Source organism: Coenobita brevimanus, chromosome 103 (genome assembly GCF_032717465.1).
Source record: "Coenobita brevimanus isolate Jiangsu-jjx chromosome 103, ASM3271746v2, whole genome shotgun sequence".
NCBI classification, from domain to species: domain Eukaryota; kingdom Metazoa; phylum Arthropoda; class Malacostraca; order Decapoda; family Coenobitidae; genus Coenobita; species Coenobita brevimanus.
The window spans coordinates 33,269,516-33,291,374 of record NC_137056.1 but is presented as its reverse complement, the minus strand read 5'-3'; the positions used below and the strand labels follow the sequence as shown (position 1 = coordinate 33,291,374).

The 21,859-nt window shown below is 40.7% G+C and overlaps 1 protein-coding gene across 1 annotated transcript in view; it reads right to left on the bottom strand.

The window, feature by feature from the left end:
* Window positions 1–6,160: 6,160 nt before the first annotated feature.
* The window catches only part of LOC145415667 (uncharacterized), a 547,996-nt gene continuing 532,297 nt past the window's right edge, over window positions 6,161–21,859 (bottom strand). The window contains exons 26-27 of the mRNA XM_080284883.1: window positions 18,396–18,553; window positions 6,161–6,416 (exon numbers count right to left, since the gene is read on the bottom strand). Coding sequence (XP_080141009.1) covers window positions 6,266–6,416; window positions 18,396–18,553 — 309 coding nt within the window. The 3' untranslated portion in view covers window positions 6,161–6,265. The remainder of the gene's footprint in view (window positions 6,417–18,395; window positions 18,554–21,859) is intronic.

Sequence of the window (21,859 nt, the reverse complement as noted above, 5' to 3'; positions counted from 1 at the left end):
TCCATAGTGGCCGAGCGTCACGAAAGTGACGCCCCGCAGTTAAGGGGTTAACATCTAGCATTACATTGGATATTCCCATGTGTGTTTTGATGTCTAAATACTGCTGAAAGACTGGAGAACACTGCCAAAATCAGGAGGGGTACTGTGCATGTGGGTTGGTTAGGGTATGAGTACAGTAGAGGATATTGCTCTGTATCCGGATGTCGCCCATATCTGGGCTGGGATGTTCAAAAGATCGTTGCCAGACGCCTTTATGATCATCATAACGCACTCGTAGCGGCCATCCTTGATCATGAGCTAAGACAGCCGCTAAGGTGTATCTTCTAACGCTCGCGACAACGCTCGTAGCTCACGATGATGCGATCGTAAAACCCGTTCCATTCCGTTCCTATTGTTCATAATGCAACCCAGCTGATTGTCACTGGGCCAATCAGAAGAGAGATTTCATAAACCTTGAAAGATTGTGAGCCAATCATAATGCACTTTCAAAATGTAAACAAATACACTCCTCCAAGCACGCCATTAAATCACTCAAGCAACTATGGTATTCATCCCAAGACATCTCAGACATGGCAAGTGACGAGCCCCCCACCAAACGAATTCGTCGAGCAAATTTTTACAGATGAAGAGATGATGGCGCTAATACAGGGTCAGCTCGACAGACAAACAGTGCTTAGGGAAAGGTTTACCGTGAAGACAAGCGGCATGGGACGAGATAACCCAGGAAGTGAATGCTGTTTCACGAGTACAGAGGCAGAGGGAGGAGATAAACGCTACACATGTCTTTCATATTTGCTTGTGTGCAAATTTGGGAAAAAAAAAAAAAAAAGTGAAAAAGTCACATCACCTTGGGTATAACTATAGTGTGGGTGAAAGATCCACATCATATTAACAAAACATAGTGATAAATATGAAAATTTCGAGATCCAAACTGAGACCCTTTTACTTGAATAAATATCACTGGTTTCAGACTGTATCATTACAACTCCCACAGAGTTAAACCATGTTTTAATGAACAGTGCATCGGTCTGCCTTTTTATAGGTGTAAGCAGTAGAAACGAAAAATTCCCCTTCTTTGCTTCCCTAAGAGAGATCCTGTACAACACGTGTGTCACTCTGTTAATTGTTCTGCTCACACATTGTGTTAAGCCGAATGTGTCTGCCAACACCCTCTGAAATGAGCCACTTGCATAAAATCATGAATGTCATTAACACCTGCCAATGACATGGCACAGCACAGGATCCTCTTGTCTCTGGTCCAACTAGTGGTTCAACTCTTGCACACCAATGAAGGAGTTCCTGTCTGGGAAACCTATAATATCTCAACAAATGTTCATCACTGTAAGCAAATGGATCCATTCTGTCTGTAGTTCCTCTCACGTCTCACCCCTTTTCATACTGCCAGTTCTACCTGCAAAACCACTTGTAACTCCATCTTCGTTCACGGAAAATGTAAATAAACAAACTCAGCATCACGATACGGATTGTTTATTAAACATTCACTATGTTATCCTACGATCAGCTTAAGGGTGCTTGTCAGAAATCGTAGCGCTACGAGCAAATATGGCGGATGGAAGATCGTAAAATTTGTCTGAACATACACGTTAGCGGTTTACGAGCGCACTATGATTATCGTACCTGCTACGATGATCTTAGCGGCCGTTACAAGCTTTCGAACATCCCACCCCTGGATATGCCTTTGGTGCTGTTATGTTAGGTAATCGTGGACTTACTGTATTTATACCACCCCTTAACGCCTTTTTAGTAAGTAAAAATATACTCTTTGTAGCATATCATCATATAAAAAGTTTCTTATGTAGAATTTTTGCCACAGACCCTTATACTGACCCAACCACTCATTTACCGACCTTACCCACCCACTTAGTGGCCCCTCTGCTGACCCACTGATTCACTGGCCTACCCACTGACCCACTGATTCACTGGCCTACCCACTGACCTATCCACTCATTCTTTGGGATGTCTCCCAAGCTTAACTGAATAATCTAGAAACGTGACAAAAACAGCATTACCTTGTTAAGGAGTTATTTTTTGGGGGGTAAAGTTTTAGGGGGTTTGTGTGTGCATGTAAATAATTCTGGCATATAATATTATAAGTACCACCTAAGGTGTCTGTCTGTGTTAATAAGGCATAGCATGAATACCTGAGTCAGTTTGATTTAAAACTGTCTCAGTTATCATGCATGAATCTGGGAAGAAATTATTTAATTTACAGTAGGTGCAAATTGATCAAAATTTCCGGTCAAAATTTAGGTTGTGGAATTTATATCAATACCTCATCCAAGTCTGGTGCAGACTGGTCAAAGGTCAAGGTCACAAGCCAAGGCCAAAGCTTGAGTGTAGTGCCACTGTGCTGTCCATGCACAATTGATCTGGTCCTTGCTACTACCAAATGATTTTTATTCAACTTAGACGAGCCCCGTAGTTTTGAAAGGGGTTAATGAAGGTTGTATCCAACTCTTCCAGCTCAAAAGGTCTGTCCTAAGCAAAGTAAGATCATCAACAGACAACAGGAATAAGTTAAAATTAATGGATTCACACTGAAGAGATTAGAAGAATGGGGAGATGACTGAGAATGAGGTATAGTGAAGAAAATGATGAATACAGTATCTAAGGGATAGATGTTTGGGGTAACAAAAATGATGATTGATAATAGATAGACTTGGGAACAATTTAATCAACACCAATCTGAATGAACTTTGGGATTAGGCATAAGGCAATACATGAACAGATAATATAAGGTTGAAAAAATAAAAAAGATAAGGAAAAATATTTATTAATACAGTATTAAATTGTGCACATCAACAGAAAATATGGTATCCATATATATCTTTTACTAAATAGAATCTTTGCTCATTCATTTCACACATTCTCTGTTAACTCCTTCAGTCTTGTGATGTATTTATTATTTTATGATCTCCAGTCAATACTATTTAGCTAATGAGGCTTTTGAACTTTAGGAAGGATAATGCCTTCAATATCTTCATCACTTCAATACTGGTAAGTCTCATACAAGCTGAGTAAAATGGTCTAAAAACTGAATGAATGAAACTGAAAGTACATCACTGGATTGTAGGGGTTCAATGCATTTACAGTATAGTGACAAATATTAATCATACAAGGCATAAATTAACAACATATAAGCCTAACCCCACCAAGTACATGAAGGATGCGAAGATTCAAATTAAGTATCTTTAATCTGTATGTTAAAGCATTAGTGTTAAATGTAGTACACCATATTTTAAACCATTAAAGACAATTCTTTTTCGAAAAAAAAGAAAGAGGGGGAAGAGAAGATTAAAATTCACCCTTTGCTTTCCACCATGGTTACAAGACTCATAGCCATTCTCAAACAATTATATATACAGTACATATCCAGATACTGCATATGCATTCAGCACAGCTAACTTCTCATTATTAGACTGTGGATGAGAGAGAGAGAGAGAGAAAAAAAAAAATTACAATATTAATATTTCACTACAGAACAACAGCAGCCAACCATAGCCATTTACATAGTCCAACATGGTCTACATGGTTGAGTGCATGCTGTCAGCTGAGGAGATCCCACATATGGGCCATTATTTGATGTAAGGTAGCACATTCAGTTGAAAAGTGCTATGCATTCCAACAAAATTTCTCTAAATGTTTAACATCTCAAGAAGGGACTACATAGTTAAACTGCATTCTCTCTATTCCATGACTGAGCAGACCTGTCAGCCACAGGTAACCAACTGTCCCACTGGGTCCCTACAGTCAATATTGTGTCTGTAACTAGGTATGGCATGTGCTCTGCAGTGCTCCATTATGTGTATTATGAGGGCCTATTTTACACACAGGGCACGTGTCATCTGTGATTCCAATCAACCTAATTTAAACTGGTAACTGAAGAGGGATGGGTGATGTCCTGATCTACGTCCTAGCTAGGTGAGCTTAATTACCTCTTTTTAAGGACTCCTCCAATGGGTGGATGTCAGGAGGAGGACTTGCAATACAGTGTTCTGATCAAGTTGTAATACCCTGCTTGTGAAGTGAGTAGGTAGGTGTTTCCTCATTGCTGGTGTTGGAATGTCTGGAAATGGGATGCTGTAGTAGAGAGTTTGAATGTGTGGTGATTGTTTTGTGCCAAAGTGTCCTGTGCATCTCTGTCATGTAATGACAGATGTGTTATGTACTGGCACAGGCTGCTGCATAGAACTGCAAGCCTCACACAGCAAGGTAGTCTGACAGGGAGGAATGCAGTTCAGAGTGTAAGTGAACCATGGGAGTGGTTTTGGTGCAGCCAGTGGTGATACAGGATATCATTCTGTATGGATTGCAAGGTGTTGTAGTTGTCCTTGTGCTAGCCCAGTCTAATTGAGCAGAACCATCCACTGCTGGCAAGCAACTGCCCCTGGAGGGCTGTCCCATACAATGAAAGCTTGTTCCCATGTGACTGACAGCACTGCACCACAATGAGGCAAGGGGATCGATCTGGAGGTTGGGTCCCAGACTGGATGCCATATTTGTATCTCTCCACCCAATTCATGAGGGCACCATAGCAGGCTCCACATCACCCCATTATTTATCTGGCTATATGGCTATGACCCATTGTTGTGAATGGATTCCTGAGTTACGGAAACCATCTGGTTTGCTGCTCAGTGTAAGCCACCTGAACTGGAAGAAGAGTAATAAATAGTGAAAGGAAGGATGGGAGAAATAGGAAGAGAGGACAGAAACAGAAAAAGAATGATGACATGCAGGAAGAAGTAGGCAGCACTCTGTCAAATGAGTGGATGATGAGTGCCCCCACCTACCACCAAATGAGTGGATGATGGGTGCCCCCACCTACCACCAAATGAGTGGATGATGGGTGCCCCCACCTACCACCAAATGAGTGGATGATGAGTGCCCCAACCTACCACCAAATGAGTGGATGATGGGTGCCCCCACCTACCACCAAATGAGTGGATGATGGGTGCCCCCACCTACCACCAGTGTTGTAGTGAATGGTAGATGGAATGGGAGTCCATGGTGTGGAGACACAGCATATCACTAATTTATTGTTTGTAGAGTATGGAGAGTGTTTCTTTTTGTTGCCCAAAGTGTGCCCCTGTAGTTGCTCCAAGTGCACTGAATCTGGAGGTGCACCTCTTGTGTTGTGAGTGGTCCTTGAAGGTGAGTCCTGTAATATATGCCATTTCACAGATCTTAGTGTAAGGTGTGTATGGCACAAATACTTTGGAAAGTGTGATGACAGGAGAGTATCTGTTATGTTTGCTGCTGGTGATGAATGCAGCGGTGAATATGGCTGGAGCAATCATTAGCCTGTCATCCTTAACCAAGTCTGAGATGTGTTGAGGTAATCCTGCTGCAGTGTGCAGGAAGTTTGCAATGTGGTATGTTATTGTTATGGTAATGTCATCTGCATAAGAGGCCATATTTGTGGGTGTCTGGGGTGTGGCAATATCATCCAGTTATAAGCTGAGGAGCATGGGTTCAGGGAATGGAACCTGTGGAATGCTGTTAGGGAAATTTTGTGTTAGTGATACCTGCCAGTGAATGTGAAATTAGCATGTCTACCAGACAAACAGGTGGAAAGCCAAAATTTGGCAGTGTTCTCCATGCTTGTACTATGCATCTTGGTGATTAGTTTGGGTTGGAGGATGGCATGAAAGGTTGTGTGAATGTGATAACCTACTCACAAGTAAATAATGCTGAGTGATGATGGTGTACAGGATGGCATGAATGGTTGTGTAAATGTAATAATCTATTGGCATGTTAATAATGCTGAGTGCCGATGGTGTACAGGAAATTGTGCATAAAATTGTTCTGAATGATACATATAAATGGTGGTAAGGTCAGACCGGGGCTAAATAACTTAACCTGGATTTGTTTTCCAATAATCTGGGTGGATTTTTCCATGCTGGTGTTTATTATAAGGCAAGAAATATATAACAGTCACCCAAAGGTGGCAATGCTATGCAAGGAAATGATAATGAAAATAATGTAAAAAGTTGAGAAAAGGCACTTTCCCCGTACAGGTAGGTATGAAATCTTTTTACCTTTTTATTATGTTGACATATTTTCATCTTTATCAAACTCCATATGATTTTCTTCATTTTAGTAAGGGCCTCTAGTTGCAGAAGATTTTTTTTTGGCCATATTAATCCATTCCAGTTAGAATATTCTCATGTAATCAGAACAAAACTATCTGGTGGTAGAATGTATGAAGTAAAAACAGAGTCAAAATGATGGGGTAAACAACAGCTCAGGTAACACTAAAGAGAGACTTAATGTCCTGAAGAGAAAGTTTATCATGTCTGGTTCGCTTGGCTCCAGACAGAACATCATTAGCCAGCTGCAGTTTCTTCTCCTGAAGGTCCAGAATCTTTTGTTCAACTGTGTTTTCAACCACAAACCTGAAATTGTACATTCTGTTAGTTACATTTGGCAGTGTTTCTGAAAATCTACTGATACCAGAGACTATACCTTTAGGACTAGAGGCACCTCTCAGTTTATGACTGGGTTGCATTTGGGAAAATATTGTTAACTGAAATATTGTACATCAGGAGTTGTGACAAGGAGTCACGTCATACAGCTAGCCATAACAATTCTTATGTGACTTTATCTAATCCTACCTAAGTACAAAACCAACCTAAAATGCCACAGCACACATGTAATGCCACTAAAAACCAATGAAGATTAATTTTTGAATATAAAACAGTGAAACTGAGAAGACCTTCCTTCCATAACACGCATTCCCATAGCAAGGTTATACAGTGAGTACCCAGGTTCAGCATAATGTGAGTCTAGTGATTCACAAGATTAGTGGAGACGGCTATAATATCCCCCTCTCACCATTCACAGACACGACTCTTGTGGTCAGCAGAATTTTGCTAGCTACAACCCTCGGACAGCAATGCTCATTTGTTCCGTGGCCATATTTATGACATCATCGTGCGGTAACAGGTAAAGTTTCCAAATGTTCCCAATTTTAACAAACTGTATTTTGCAATAAAATATATAACAGATTTTGGTATGTGCTTGCAAAAAAAAAAAAAAATCACTTTCTTAAGATTTCTTATAGTAAAAATTATAAATACCAAATAGGGACTGGAATGGAACTACTGCAAGGTGAGCCAACCACCCATCACCTGACCGAGATCTTGGCAACTGCCGTGAGATACAAACATGCAGTCACTGAATGTGATCTCGATCTTGGACGGCGTGATGCCTATACTGAAGTTTTAAGGATTTGCTCTAAGGGATTCTTCACTAGGTGTTGAAAATTGATAAACACTCGGAGAGATGGGGGAACAGTCGGGTAAGCCAAGTGAGTCTGAATGGTTACCACTGATTTTGTTATTAACCCTTACACCGCGGGCTTGTTTTGCTTTTTCTTGCGTCTCCCGTGGGCATATTCACGCTTCGATAGACTCTCTAAAAATATTTGCCAAAAATCAGTTATTAGTCCTAAAATATTAAAATCATATATGCTTATGGCACATACCTTCAGCTTTCTCCTGGGGTGTTTGTTGAGCCTTCGTCGAGTACCATAGGACTTGTGGAGACCTCTGCAGTTGGGTAACGAAGTCTCCACTTTACACTTCCCGACAACCCGTAATATGATTACCACAGTCTGATATTATCACTAGAAACACTATTCTATGATTCTCAAATAATTTGGAATCCATACTCCAAATAAAAACACTGTGTAAGCAATGAAAATTACGAGGGCGTGTGACCTTTCCACTTGCACTAGTTCGCCGCTGGTGTTCTGTCATTTATTATTCATAACAACACTCACAGTTTATATTTCTATTACTATATAACACTTATATATATCTACAGTCTTTATCCATAAGTTTCCTTCAGTAATAGTAGTTTATTGTCACTGTAGGAATTCAATTTCTTTCAGTAAAATACATAGCATTCACTTTCTCGTCCTGTATACTAGCACTGAGAGTGAATGTCACTTTCACCTTCACTCTCATAACTCATAGTATTCATACATGCTAGAGTGAAACTTTCACTTTCATTACTCCTAGGGTATATACTTGTATTCTTATAATACTACTCATTTACATTTCTATTTACGTTCTCTATTTTATTTACGTTATTTACATTTCTATTTTATTTACACTGTGTTATGCACTGTCACTTGAAGTAACTTATAAAACTATTTTCCACTGTTCATGTATATGTACATTCATTGCTTTCACTTGCTGTTTACACATTATTTACAATTCCACTTGCACTGTTTTACTCAATAGAAAGATCGTAGTCACTCTTTTATCAATTGTCAGCCCTTTACCTCTTTCAACACGAGGTTTAGTAGGGGGCAAAGGTCACAGGGCCCTTTACATGGGGCTGAAAAATGGCGGTCGTTAGCAGGAGCAAACAGACGTACCTTCACTTTGAAAGACGACAGTGAACTGATAGTGGTGGCCTCCTGCCGCCTGGCTTGGGTGAGTGCAATACAGGTACTACCAACTTTAGCCTTGTGAGACCTGCTAATATGTAGCAATGAAATGATTGGCAGGAAACCAAGACAATACATAATAAATTAGGTAGTTCCAGGTGAATGTAAATATCACTTAGGCTTCTCCCTTCCCTCCTTATATGTATATTTATTACGAAAATAGATTATACGGCATATTTCAAGGGGAAATAAACAGCGAAAATTAGCGAACGAGTGCACGTGAGATGTTGTCAGGTGATAATTAGCCAATTCCAGGTATATGGCACTATCACTTACCTTATTTCTTTTTTGTATATATTATTTGGTATAAGAATAGGGCATAGGGCTTATTTCAATGGATGAAATCAGTGGAAAATTCCAGGAAGATTTACTTAGCGTAGAATACAGTGTGGTGGCCTGCAATAATTAGGTAGTTCCAGGTGAATGTAAATATCACTTAGGCTTCTCCCTTCCTTTCTTATATATATTTTTATTACGAAAATAGATTATACAGCATATTTCAAGGGGAAATAAACAGCGAAAATTTGCGAACGAGTGCACGTGAGGTGTTGTCAGGTGATAATTAGCCAATTCTAGGTGTATGGCACTCTCACTTACCTTATTTCTTTCTTGTATATATTATTTGGTATAAGAATAGGGCATAGGGCTTATTTCAATGGATGAAATCAGTGAAAAATTCCAGGGAAGATTTACTTAGCGTAGCACGGCCGGGCAGGCAAGAGGATACGGTAACGGAGGGGAGGTAGGGAGGGGAGTCAAGAACGGGGAGAAATGGCTAAATTGTCAACAATGGATGGGAGTACAGATGAGATTAGGGGTGCTGACTAGTGTTGGACATAGGTAGTACTGCTAGATGATACAAGCCACCACTTGAAAGCCACGGTGAATTCAAAATAACACAGAATCACAAAAGTGACGCCCGCGGTATGATCCCTTGCTCCCAAGCGTCATGAAAGTGACGCCCCGTGGTTAAGGGGTTAAGAAAATATATATATTGCATATTTTTTTAAATTACAGTACTTATGGCTGGGAGACAGAGGGATGTGAGAGGAGAAGAAGAAATCAGTAGGATGGAAGTTGTGGAAGTGATGACGAAAGTTAAAATGGGGAAAGCTCCAGGAACTGATGAAGTGTGTGGTGAAATGCTGAAGCATGAGGGAGAGATAGTAGTAGAATGGATATGGAAGATGTGCAGATTGGCCTGGGAGAAAGGTAGAGTCCCAGATTATTGGAAGTCAGGTATAATTATTCTCCTGTAAAAAGGAAAAGGGGAAAAAGAAGTACAGTATATGGTAATCATAGGGGCATTTGTCTTCTTAGTGTAACAGGAAAAGTATATGGTAGGATACTTATTGACAGAGTTAAGGAAATAACAGAGGAATTAGTTGGAGAAGAACAGGGAGGTTTTAGGAAGGGAAGAGGTTGTGTAGATCAGATGTTCATTCTTGGATCTTTAGTGGAAAAGTTTCTAGAGAAGGGAAAGAAGTTGTATGCAGCCTTCATGGATCTGGAAAAAGCATATGACAGGGTGGACAGGCAAGGATTGTGGAAAGTATTAAGAATATATGGAGTAGACGGGAAGTTGCTGAATGCTGTGAAGAGTATGCATGAGGGTGCTAAGGCTGCAGTGCATGTGGATAGTGAACTGAGTGAATATTTCTATTTGAAGGTTGGATTGAAACAGGGATGTGTCATGTCTCCATGGTTGTTCAATCTGTACATGGATGGGGTTATAAAAGAGATACAAAGTTGGGCAGTGGATACTGCAGCAGCCATAATGAGAGAGGGCAGTGTCTGGAAACTCCCTGTGCTGTTGTCTGCAGATTATACTGTGTTGTTAAGTGAAGATGAAGGGAAGTTGCAAGGCTTGGTGGATGAGTTTGGGAGAGTATGTAAGAAATGGAATCTAAAGGTGAATGTAGGGAAGAGTAAAGTTATGGTCTTCAAGAGAGGTGAAGTCAGTGAATGTAAAGTGAGGTTGGATGAAGAGGAAATGGAAAATGTAAGTGCATTTAAGTACTTGGGTAGTGTGATGAGTAAGGATGGAAGTTTAGAGGGTGAAGTGATTGAAAATGTACAACAAAGAAGAAAGGTTGCTGGTTCCTTGAAAGCAGTAATAAGAAAAAGGGAAGTGACCATGGAAGTGAAAAAGTTACTACATGACAGTATTGTGACATCAATTCTAACATATGGTAGTGAAACTTGGACCCTGTTGGAGGGAAAGAAGTCAAGAGAGAGAGCTGTGGAAATTAGTTATTTGAGAGGAGCATGTGGAATCACACGGAGAAACAGACCGACAAATAAGGAAGTGAAGGATCATTGTGGTGTGGATGTGGATGTGACAGGAAGTGTTAGGAGAAAAACACTGAGGTGGTCTGGCCATGTAGAGGATGGAGAGTGAGAGACTGACAAGGAGAGAGTATGTGAGTGAGGTGGAGAGGGGGAGAGGGAGTGGGAGGCCAAGGATGAGATGCAGGGATGGAGTGGAGGGGTATATGAGAGAGGGGGGTGTGACCTGGGAGCAGGGCAGTGAACTGGCGGGGTACAGGGCGACATGGAGGCAATTTGTTTGTGGCCACCCCTTGCAGGATTAAGGCGTCTGCCAATAGATAGACTTGAGAGTTTTACTGTGCCCAAACCTTGCTTAAATTTTACTGTGTCATGAAATAAACTGCTTGTAGTGACAGTTGATAAAAGATAAGAGGCAAATAGGATACTGCCATGAGTTAGAAGGAACTGGTTGGGTGAAGCAGGATAGAGGCCATGATGCTTTTAACCCCTACACCGCGGGCATGTTTACCGATGCTTTGCGTGTGCCGCGGGGTTATTCGGGTTCCGACAGACTCTCAAAAAATATTTGCCAAAAATCAGTTATTAGTCCTAGAATATTAAAATTACATATGCTTATGGCACATACCTTCAGCTTTCTCCTGGAATGTTTGTTGGGCCTTCGTTAGTTACCGTAGGACTTGTGGAGACCTCTGAAGTTGGGTAACGAAGTCTCCACTTTACACTTCCCGACAACCCGTAATATGATTACCACAGCCAGATATTAACACTATAAACACTACTCTATGATTATCAAGTAGTTTGGGATCCATACTCCAAAAAAAAACCCACTGTAAAAGCAATGAAAATTACGAGCGCGTCTGACCGTCGCACTGGCACTAGTTCGCTCTTGGTACTCTGTCATTTATTATTCATAAAACCCCTCACACTTTATATTTCTATTACTATATAACACTTATATATATCTACGGTCTTTATCCATAAGTTTCCTTCAGTAGTATTAGTTTATTGTCACTGTAGGGATTCAATTTCTTTCAGTAAAATACGTAGCATTCACTTTCTCGTCCTGTATACTGTACTAGCATTGAGAGTGAATGTCACTTTCATCTTCACTCTCATAACTCATAGTATTCAGACATGCTAGAGTGAAACTTTCACTTTCATTACTCCTAGGGTATATACTCGTATTCTTATAATACTACTCATTTACATTTCTATTTACGTTCTCTATTTTATTTACGTTATTTACATTTCTATTTTATCTACACTGTGTTATGCACTGTCACTTGAAGTAACTTATAAAACTATTTTCCATTGTTCACGTATATTTACATTCATTACTTTCACTTGCTGTTTACACATTATTTACACATTATTTACAATTCCACTTGCACTGTTTTGCTCAATAGAAAGATCGTAGTCACTCTTTTATCAATTGTCAGCCCTTTACCTCTTTCCACACGAGGTTTAGTAGGGGGTAAAGGTCACAGGGCCCTTTGCATGGGGGTGAAAAAGTCCTTGAAGTCAGCAAGAAGAAACATACGTACCCCCACTTCGGAAGATGAGAGTAAACTGATAAAGGAGGGCCGGGGTAGAGGCCTACTTAGGGGATATTCAGTGCTACCAATGTTAGCTCTTGAAACAGCTATGTCTAGCACTGAAATGATTGGCAGGAAATCTAGACAATACATTATAAATTAGGTAGTTCCAGGTGAATGTAAATATCACTTAGGCTTCTCCCTTCCCTCCTTACATGTATATTTATTATGAAAATAGATTATACAGCATATTTCAAGGGGAAAAAAACAGCGAAAATTAGCAAACGAGTGCACGTGAGGTGTTGTCAGGTGATAATTAGCCAATGCCAGGTGTATGGCACTCTCACTTACCTTATTTCTTTCTTGTATATATTATTTGGTATAAGAATAGGAGATAGGGCTTATTTCAATGGATGAAATCAGTGAAAAATTCCAGGGAAGATTTACTTAGTGTAGCACAGCCGGGCAGGCGAGAGGATAGGATAATGGAGGGGGGGTAGGGAGGGGAGTCAAGAACAGGGAGAAATGGCTAAATTGTCAACAATGGATGGGAGTACAGATGAGATTAGGAGTGCTGACTAGTGTTGGACATTGGCAGTACTGATAGATGATACAAGCCCCCACTTGGAAGCCCGGGTGAATTCAAAATAACACAGAATCACAAAAGCGACGCCCCGCGGTATGATCCCTTGCTCCCAAGCGTCACGAAAGTGACGCCCCGCGGTTAAGGGGTTAATGTATGAAAGTATCTTCTTGTGTGTGTTACATATGGCCTTTATTGGGTTTAAACCTTGCTAAAATTATATTGTGTTGTGCAGCAGACTGCTTATAGTTTTATATGAGAAAAAACTTTGACTAAGAGATAAATATGATTGGACGCTGCCACGTAGTCAGAAGGAACACGGTTATTTATGTATAAACATATATCGCAAGTTCGGCGATAATTAAATCTGTCATGGTACGGCCAGAATAAAGCAAATGCTAAACTCAGGTACCCACTGTATACGGTTCGGCCTCACTGTATAATGGGGTCATGTCCAGTGACAACCCATCCCATAATGATTTATTGCATGGGAAGGTAATCAAAACATGGGTTCAATGGGGGTATATATTTGGACAAGGGCCACCCACCCAAAAATGTACAGGGTATGTGAGAAGCATAAAGATCACCCAATGAGGAATTTGGGGAGATACTATGTTTTTGTATGTCCCATAATCATGGGAATTTGCACAGAAGTACAGCAGAACCTCGCAATTATGGACTAAAGGGGGAGGGTGGATGTCCAATGATGCTGACTGTCTGGAGTTGCTGATGAACACAGTTAAAAAATAATAATAATACTGTACAGTAGACCCTCAATACTGTATCAATTGGGGAAAAGCCTGATCAAATAAAGCCTAAAATCTGGTATATCTGATGGTCCTCACCTTAAGTGGGATTTCAAGCATATAATGAAATATAAATGAGTACAATGGCATATTCTAATACAGTACTAAAAATGAAAACTATACCCAATTCACACTCACTTGGCCCACAGTTACACACCTTCGTCACAGCACTTCTTCATGCCCAGTACAGTAATACTACAGACAGGTCCCGTTACATGAGCATCAGCTACGTAAGAAACCGATGATACATGAATAGGCAGTTCAGATCCAAATTCGGTGAAGTGAGCATGAAAATTTGATGATGGTGAGAAAATGATTTGGTGAGAGGAAAATTTGTGGTAAGTGGTGGCAACCATCATCCACTCATTTGATCCAGTACTGCCTACTTCTTCCTTCCCCTTTATCATTCTTTTTCTGTGCCTGCCCTCCTCTCTTCCTTCTTTCCTCCCACTTCTTATTACTCTACATTCCTCAGGTGGCTTTGCATTGAGTGGTAAAGCCAAATGGTTTCCTGTAAGCCAAGAAACTATTTACAATGCTTGGTGGTAACCATTTAACCAAAATATGCATGTTTCCTTTGTGTCAGTAGGTGGGTTGGAGGAGGATTAGTGCCCCTCCCCATAAAATAACTAACTCAAAGACAAGCAACCACCCTTTATGGGATTACGGTGTCTGGCCAGATAGATAGATAAATAAATAGGATAATTTGAGAAGCTTGCCATTTCCCACCACAGACTCAGCAGGGCTGTGACACAGATGCATGGGAGGAGTTTGCGAGCCCCAAGCACCCCCACCCCCACCCACCCACCTATCCTCTCCTTCCACACCCCACTTCTCTCTCTCTCTCTTACACCAGCCACAGAGGACGTTGGAAGTACAGGTATACCCCAGTTTAATGATGCAACTGGTTAAGTAAAAACCCATCGTTAGGCGGGGTATCGTATCTCGGGGAAGATTTAACATGTAAAGTGTAGGGATGCATTTTTGTGCCTTGGGTTCCCCCCCCAACTCAAGTTCTGAACCCACCCAAATGAGTCCAAAAACAAATTTAACCTGTGGATTGCTCAGGGTGGGTAGCGTCATGTTGTGAGCCACAGTTCAGGCTATGCTAACCTTTCAGTGGCTGTGCATCACCGCTAACTAAACCCCTACACAAACTTACACATGGTGCTATGCAAAGAGGGAGAGATTTTTTTCTTTTTCACCAGATGATGCCCTGGACATTAATCTTCAAGTTGATAATAAACAAAATCTTAGAAAAAAAAATTTTTGTTTTCATTTTTTCGCTACACCCCTACGCAAACTTACACATGGCACTACGCAAAGATGGAGAGAGAGAGAGAGAGAGAGTATTTTTTTTTTTTTCCCACAGATGATGCCCTGGATGTTTAACAAGTTTATAATAAACAAAAACTTAAAAAATAAATAAAATATTCATTTTTTTGCACACCACGGGGTGGGATATAAAAAAGGTAATTGTGCAATCCACGGGTTAAAGCCAATCTAAATGGCCTAACAGCAGTAAATGAAGTTAACTTAAGCCTAACACCTGTAAATAACTCACTAAAACCAACAAATAAAATCTGAAAATCGTCAAATATAAGTCTGGAAAAAAATCATGCTTAGTAAACTGTACCCCATAATGACAATGTTCATCCCACCTATGGCAAAACACATTAAAAATCAAGCGTAGTAAACTGTACCCCAAAATGACAAAGTACATCCCACCTATGGCTAAAACACATTAATGTAAGTCTAAAAAGAGTTTATAAATCAACCTAAACACACAACTTTAGTTTAAAATATAATCAAAATCGGTAAAAAAAATCAAAAGCTATCGTTAAACCAGAGTCTGGTCATTGTTATGTGGGGTATGGTGGTATTTCTACCCTCATCATTAAGCCTGGGTATCGCATTTAGAGGGTATCATATATCGAGGTACACCTGTACCTCGCATGCCCATTACCAAGAGCTTTTATTGTTCTGCATTGTTGTGCTATGAGCTCAAAAAACTTACATGATGCTTCCCAAGTGAAAAGCCAGGGAAGGAGCTGCAGCCAGCCTAGAAACTTACCTACAAAGCGCCAGGCAGATATCACAGACCCTGCCAAATGCATGACTGGCCAGGCAGTGGACCATGACTCACAGATGGATAGAGCTCTGGAGTGCAAGGCCAAGCTAATGGAGGTGGTGAATGCATACCAGGAGCTTTACCTACAAAAAATGGGCTAAGGCAAGCAGACAACACTCGAACAGTTCTTCACTCCAATGCGACCATCGCCACCTGAATCACAGCTGTCCACTAGTTGCAAGGAAATGCCACTGTCGCAGATTCTGGCCACCAGGGGCAAAGGTATTGTCTTCAAAGGAAACTATGTTGCCTTTAACAGGTCCTTGTCATCCTTGAATGCTGTCACATCCCCACTCACTTTGTCTCCTCCAACCACATGGTCTCAAGTTACAGGTACCTAGTCTCCCTGGACCTTGAAAGCCTCTAGAATTGCCCCTGGAGATAGAGGTTCTCCTGACGTCTCCGACAAGTAAGATGGGGAAGAGGAATCTTTAGCCAACCTATAAAGGTGCCACTACTGTGTTCTGTGCTGTGCCTCAGTAACAGAACATGTAGCCAGCCCCTGCAGTGGTGGAGAGACTTTAGGCTGGCTCAACCAGACAGCACTCGTACTACTTTACAAGTATGTTTACATACTGTAGTCATGCTATTTCCTCCTTCCATATGCCTCCACAACCATAATTATGCACTATTAAAGGGCATATGGTAGTGTTATTGGTGCATATAAGGTGTTTGTAACCTTTATACTTCGGTAAAATTACCTGGACCTGGGCTGGTGGGGATCAGTTAACCTAACTCCATTTTGTCCACTATTTTCCCCACTCCATTATATGGGTTTTCGCTATCCAAGCAGTCCTCTATTAACATATTCCACTTGTACATCAGGCCCCACTTCTATAGCCTTTATAATAACTCAGAAATCATGAGGAGGAGAGGGATAGTTTGGGGTAAAATGGGTAGGAAACTAAGATATTGTAAACTAATTGTACAGATGGATGTAGACTGCTCGAATTCCCACTGTTCTCATGCAAAGTCTGTCCAAGAAGTGACCAAACTTTTTAAATAGCACACCAACTACCCGGCACAGCATGACTGTGACAGGAATGCTGTGTAGCGGCGACTCTGAGCTTTAGTCTAGCACTAGCCACATCACATCACATCACTGTCACTGTGGTACATGCACTTGAGTGAACATGTGTTTAGTGCACTTGGCAATTTACTGCAGGATGAACAATGAAAGATCTTAAGGAGCAACATGTTTGCGTGAAATTTTTTTTCACATTGGGAAAAACTTTTATGGAGACTTTTCACATGTTGCAACTGGCTTACGGGAAGGATTGTTTGAGCCGTATGCAATGTCACAAGTGGTTCCAGCAGTTCAAATCAAGAACAACCACCAATGAAGACGATCTCAAATCTGGAGAGGCTTCTACCTTAAGAGACAACAGTCATGCTGAGAATGTGCATGCTTTGCCTCACTGTCTATGAAGTTTCTGAAGAAGTAAGCATTTGTAAAAGTTCGTGCCACACAATTTTAAACAAAAAAGTGAAGATGCATTGTGTTGCTGCAAAATTTGTGCTATGTCTGCTGAGAGATGAGCAAAAAGAGAACCATAAGAGAGTCAGTCAGGAACTGTTTGACTGCTAGAATGCTGATGAAAACTCTCTGAAAAATGTCATAACAGGTGAGAAACGTGGATGTATGGTTAAGATGTTGAAACAAAAAGGCAGTCAGCACAGTGGATTGGAACACTGTCACTGCAACCAAATAAAAGCAAAGGAGAGTTGTTTAACCCCTTAACCGTGAGGCGTCACTTGCGTGACGCTCAGGCACAAGGGATCATACCTCAGGGCATCACTTTTGTGATTCCGTGTTCTTTTGAAGTCACCCAGGCTTTCAAGTGGTGGCTTGTATCATCTATCAGTACTACCAGTGTCCAGCTATAGTAAAAAAAACTGAGGTGCAAATTCAGGCTTGCAAGAATTTGCTGCTTCTGGCATTCATGGGGTTTGAGTAAGTCTAATTTCCATGAATTTGGGGGGGGGCAAACCATGTCTCATTTCCTTCAAAGCCTTAAGAACAATTTTGCTTTCTATGCTGCATGATAAAGTCATGTCAGCAAAAGCATCTATTTCAGGCACAAATTATATACACCCATCCCTTGTTTTTAGCTGGTGTTAGGGAACAGATACACCTGTAATAAAAATCTATGAATATTGAAAAACTATCTAAAACAGCCCCCACTGCCATAAATTGACAATATGATTGCATAAAAACTCTTTGTAATGCCCCAAGCATCACCACACATTACAGATTACTAGCTTGAAGAATATGTTTGGATTATGATTATTAACATTTTTTTTTTTTTTTTAATAATCACAAAAAGCACCTTAAAACTGTGTATTTTTTTATGGTTTACTCATCCATGAATAACTGAAATGGTGTAAGCTGAAACCACAAAAAAACGTGGATGAGTGTATGTCCTCCGATTCTACAGAGCATGGTGGAGTTTGCAAGTGATCCCCAAGACTGCTTCTTGTGGATAGAGACACCACCGATGTCAAGAGGCAAAATAATGAATAATCTGAAATATGTCAGATACTTGCCATTTTTGCTTGCTTATCTTACCTGTGGATTGTGACTGGCCTGGTCTGTCCCACCCGATATATCCTATCACAAGCCTGGTTCTCTAACTGCGGATTCCAGTGCATGTCGAGCAAGAAGAGATGATTAGCTCCTACCAGGTTAAGTCCCACACCTCCAGCACCCAGGGACAACAACAGCACCTAAATAAAAAATTTCCATTACACACTGTATTACCATGGCATGTCAACAGTAAATGAAACATGAAGTACACTAAACAATATTTATAAATGATAAGATGATGATGATGATGATGACAAGTGATACAAAAACAGTATCGCTGAAATTCAATGTATTATGATGTTTGAAATTTTTGCTCATAGTGGTGATGGAAGGTGTTATATGAACTATTTTTAAGTGAGACCAAGATGAAGCAAACAGTACAAGAGTATAAGAAAGAAGGATACTGTACTCTATGACACTTGAAAAAGCATGAACAATGTTAGCAATCTCTGCCTGCCTCATGATACTAGTAATTACTGGATGGCAAATACATACAGGTTATCCAAACTGACACTTTATATGGCAGATCAAACAATCCAATGTTTAACTTGGGAAGTTTCACACTTCCTACCAATCTAACCTTATTAGAACTGGATGGTGATCTGGAATGTGAGAAGTGCAAATGATAAAACAATGAGAGATTGTTCAGGTGCTTGAGGATACAAAAGCTGACATATGCAGGGTACCTGAGACCAAATGAGGAGATGAGTGTGTGAGAGTGGGAGTATGGATTAATTATAGGCAAGAGATGTGAAGGAGAGGCCAGAGGTGGATATATGTACTGCTGTATGCAAGAGAAGGAAGGATATAAGGAAGTATGGAGCAGTCAGACCCTGGACTGTACCGGTGAAAATGAAAATGGGAATATGAGTGTGGGTAACTGTTTGTTAATCCAATGGAGGACCAAGTGACAAGAGTAAAACATGAGTTTTGGTGAAAGTGGAGGCATGTGTGGAAAAGTCTGAAAAGGGTGGGTGTTTTTATTGGAAATTGATTGGATATGTGGAAAATGTCAAGATAGATGGAGTGATTGCAAGGATGCCAGAAGTGGGAGGACAGTTTCCCCCCAATGAATTTTTAGAGGGGGAACAAACAAGGAATTTTCCTCCTCTCCCTCAATGTCTCCTTGCTGAAATAATTACAGTTATGCTATGTAGCATAAATAACAAGAAATATATCTGAATACCTATGCTAAGTTATTCCTGACAAAGTATACATATAACACTGAAATACACTCAAACTACATTATCGCGGTTTTGACGTAACGCAGTCACCTACTCTGCAACAAAGCTTGACTAACATGGGGCTTGTTTAAAAGTTATGCAGTTCATTCTCGTGCAGTGATGTCACGTACCTGGCTTGCTGTGACTGTTAGATCAGCTGGAAGAATAAGGGCTTATGGAGCAAGAACAACAAAGTGTGGAAAATGAAAGGCCAGCAGGAGAGGCATTGACAAGCAGCCTGGTGGAAGTGGTGGAGATGGTAGAGAAGCTGACGCACACCATCACCAATGTCGACCCTAATCAGGAACGAGCAGACCATATGTGGCCATCGTTCAGAGTGGAGTTAGGGCATACATGGTCAATTTTAATGCCAGGGTCAATGCCCTGTCAATAGTAGCTCATCATCCAATTTCTTGAAGTCAGGTGGCAGACACCTCTACAACAGCAAGAACCATCCACCTCTAATGACTCTGACTTTAACAATCTCTCTGCACCAGAGGATGAGGGCAATTCTATCATCTCAGCTCCACAACAGCAAGAACATCCACCTCTCATGATTCTGACTTTAACAATATCTCTGCACCAGATGATCAGGTCAGTTTGAAGGATTTGACATGGATGATGAAGGTGGGGGTGCAGGAGTGGCAACATCATCCTAGGGGGTGGAGGTGGGATAGGGGAGGGGGGCACCAGGGAGATATGCAACATCAACATCCCAGGAAGCAGTCTAAATTTGCCTACAGTTATGTAAATGTTAATGTTCTTCAATTGTCATGTTATGCAGTTATACTGATTACGTGATTGGTGCATGTCACTCAAGGTCGTTTACTTGGGGTAGGGTGGCCAGACGGAGTTGTGCAAGCATACACGTAAACATATTGTTTGAGTATCATGGTTTTAAGTACCACAGCCCATGTCTGCACTATATTTATAGCGTTACTGAGGTTTGAGTGCACAGTGAGTCCTTGAAATACGAAAATTCGAAGTGCGAATTTCCGATGGTATGAAAACGATAAATGTAGGACAAATTCCACAATACGAAAGTATCTGTCTCGAAGGTACGAAAAACGATATGAGAGGAAATACGAAAAATTCAAAATGGGCGCACTGCACAGCGCCGTGCTCGCTTGCAGCAAGAAAATAAACTAGCCCCTCTCTGGTAAACACATTTTTGCGCGCTTCCCAGTTGAGTCAAGTCCGTCCTCTCATCTCAGCTTCGCTGTACGTTACGCTGTTTTTCACTGTTCTTCATCTTTTTGTGTTTTCACCATGTCTCCCCAGCGCCCTGCATCATCTCCGGCATCCGGGGAACCAGGTGCAAAGAAGAAACAGCATCATACTCTCACTCTTGAGAGCAAATTGGAAATACAGTTGTTAGACTGAGATTTATTTACCAGTAAATGTACAATGAAAGACACAACTATCTTCTGAAGAAAATTTACACCAGGTGAAATACAATGAAAACCCTGTTTCTACTAGTGTGTGTTTCAAATGGTTCGATTTTTCCACACTATATTCGTCAGACTTTGGGAAGATACTTGTGTCTTTCATTGTACACTTGAAGCAGCAGAAAAACCTTACCAATTCAATTCATAATCCTCCAGCTTGATTCTGTAATTTTCTGACAACTTTCAGTTTGCCAAATTACTTTTTCTTGCTGAAAAATTTCCTCCCCATTATTATCGTCACTTTCCCCTACGATCATTTCCAGTGCAGTGGAAGAAACTCAACATGCTCAAAGGTGGATATCGTTTCCCAATTTCCCAACTGGAGGTTAGGTTAGGTTACAGATAAGCTCGGTTTGCCCAGGTTTAGTTAAATACTTAGGGAAGAGCAGTCCTTTCCACCATTATGTTAACGAAATAAACAAGAGTTGTCACACCAGAACAGCTAAAAATGACGGGGAAACAGATTTAATAAGAAACGTTTACTGTATTTACCAACCCAGAAATAAGCTGAAAAATATAACAGACTATCAGGAAGAACTGATTTGGTAAGGTGCTTTTACTGCTTAAAGTAAAATGTATGTTTAGCCCCCTCAATGGCTGTGGGTTCAGATACAGTATTTGCGTGCTCCCGTGGTTGGCCTTGGGACCATTTTTTCAAAGTTCTAAAATCAATTTCTTTTTTCTTACATATGTGAAAAGACTCGTCTGGCACATCTGGCTTTCTTTTTATTTTCCCCCCCTAAACATATCCTGTGATTTGCTATGATTTGTGTAA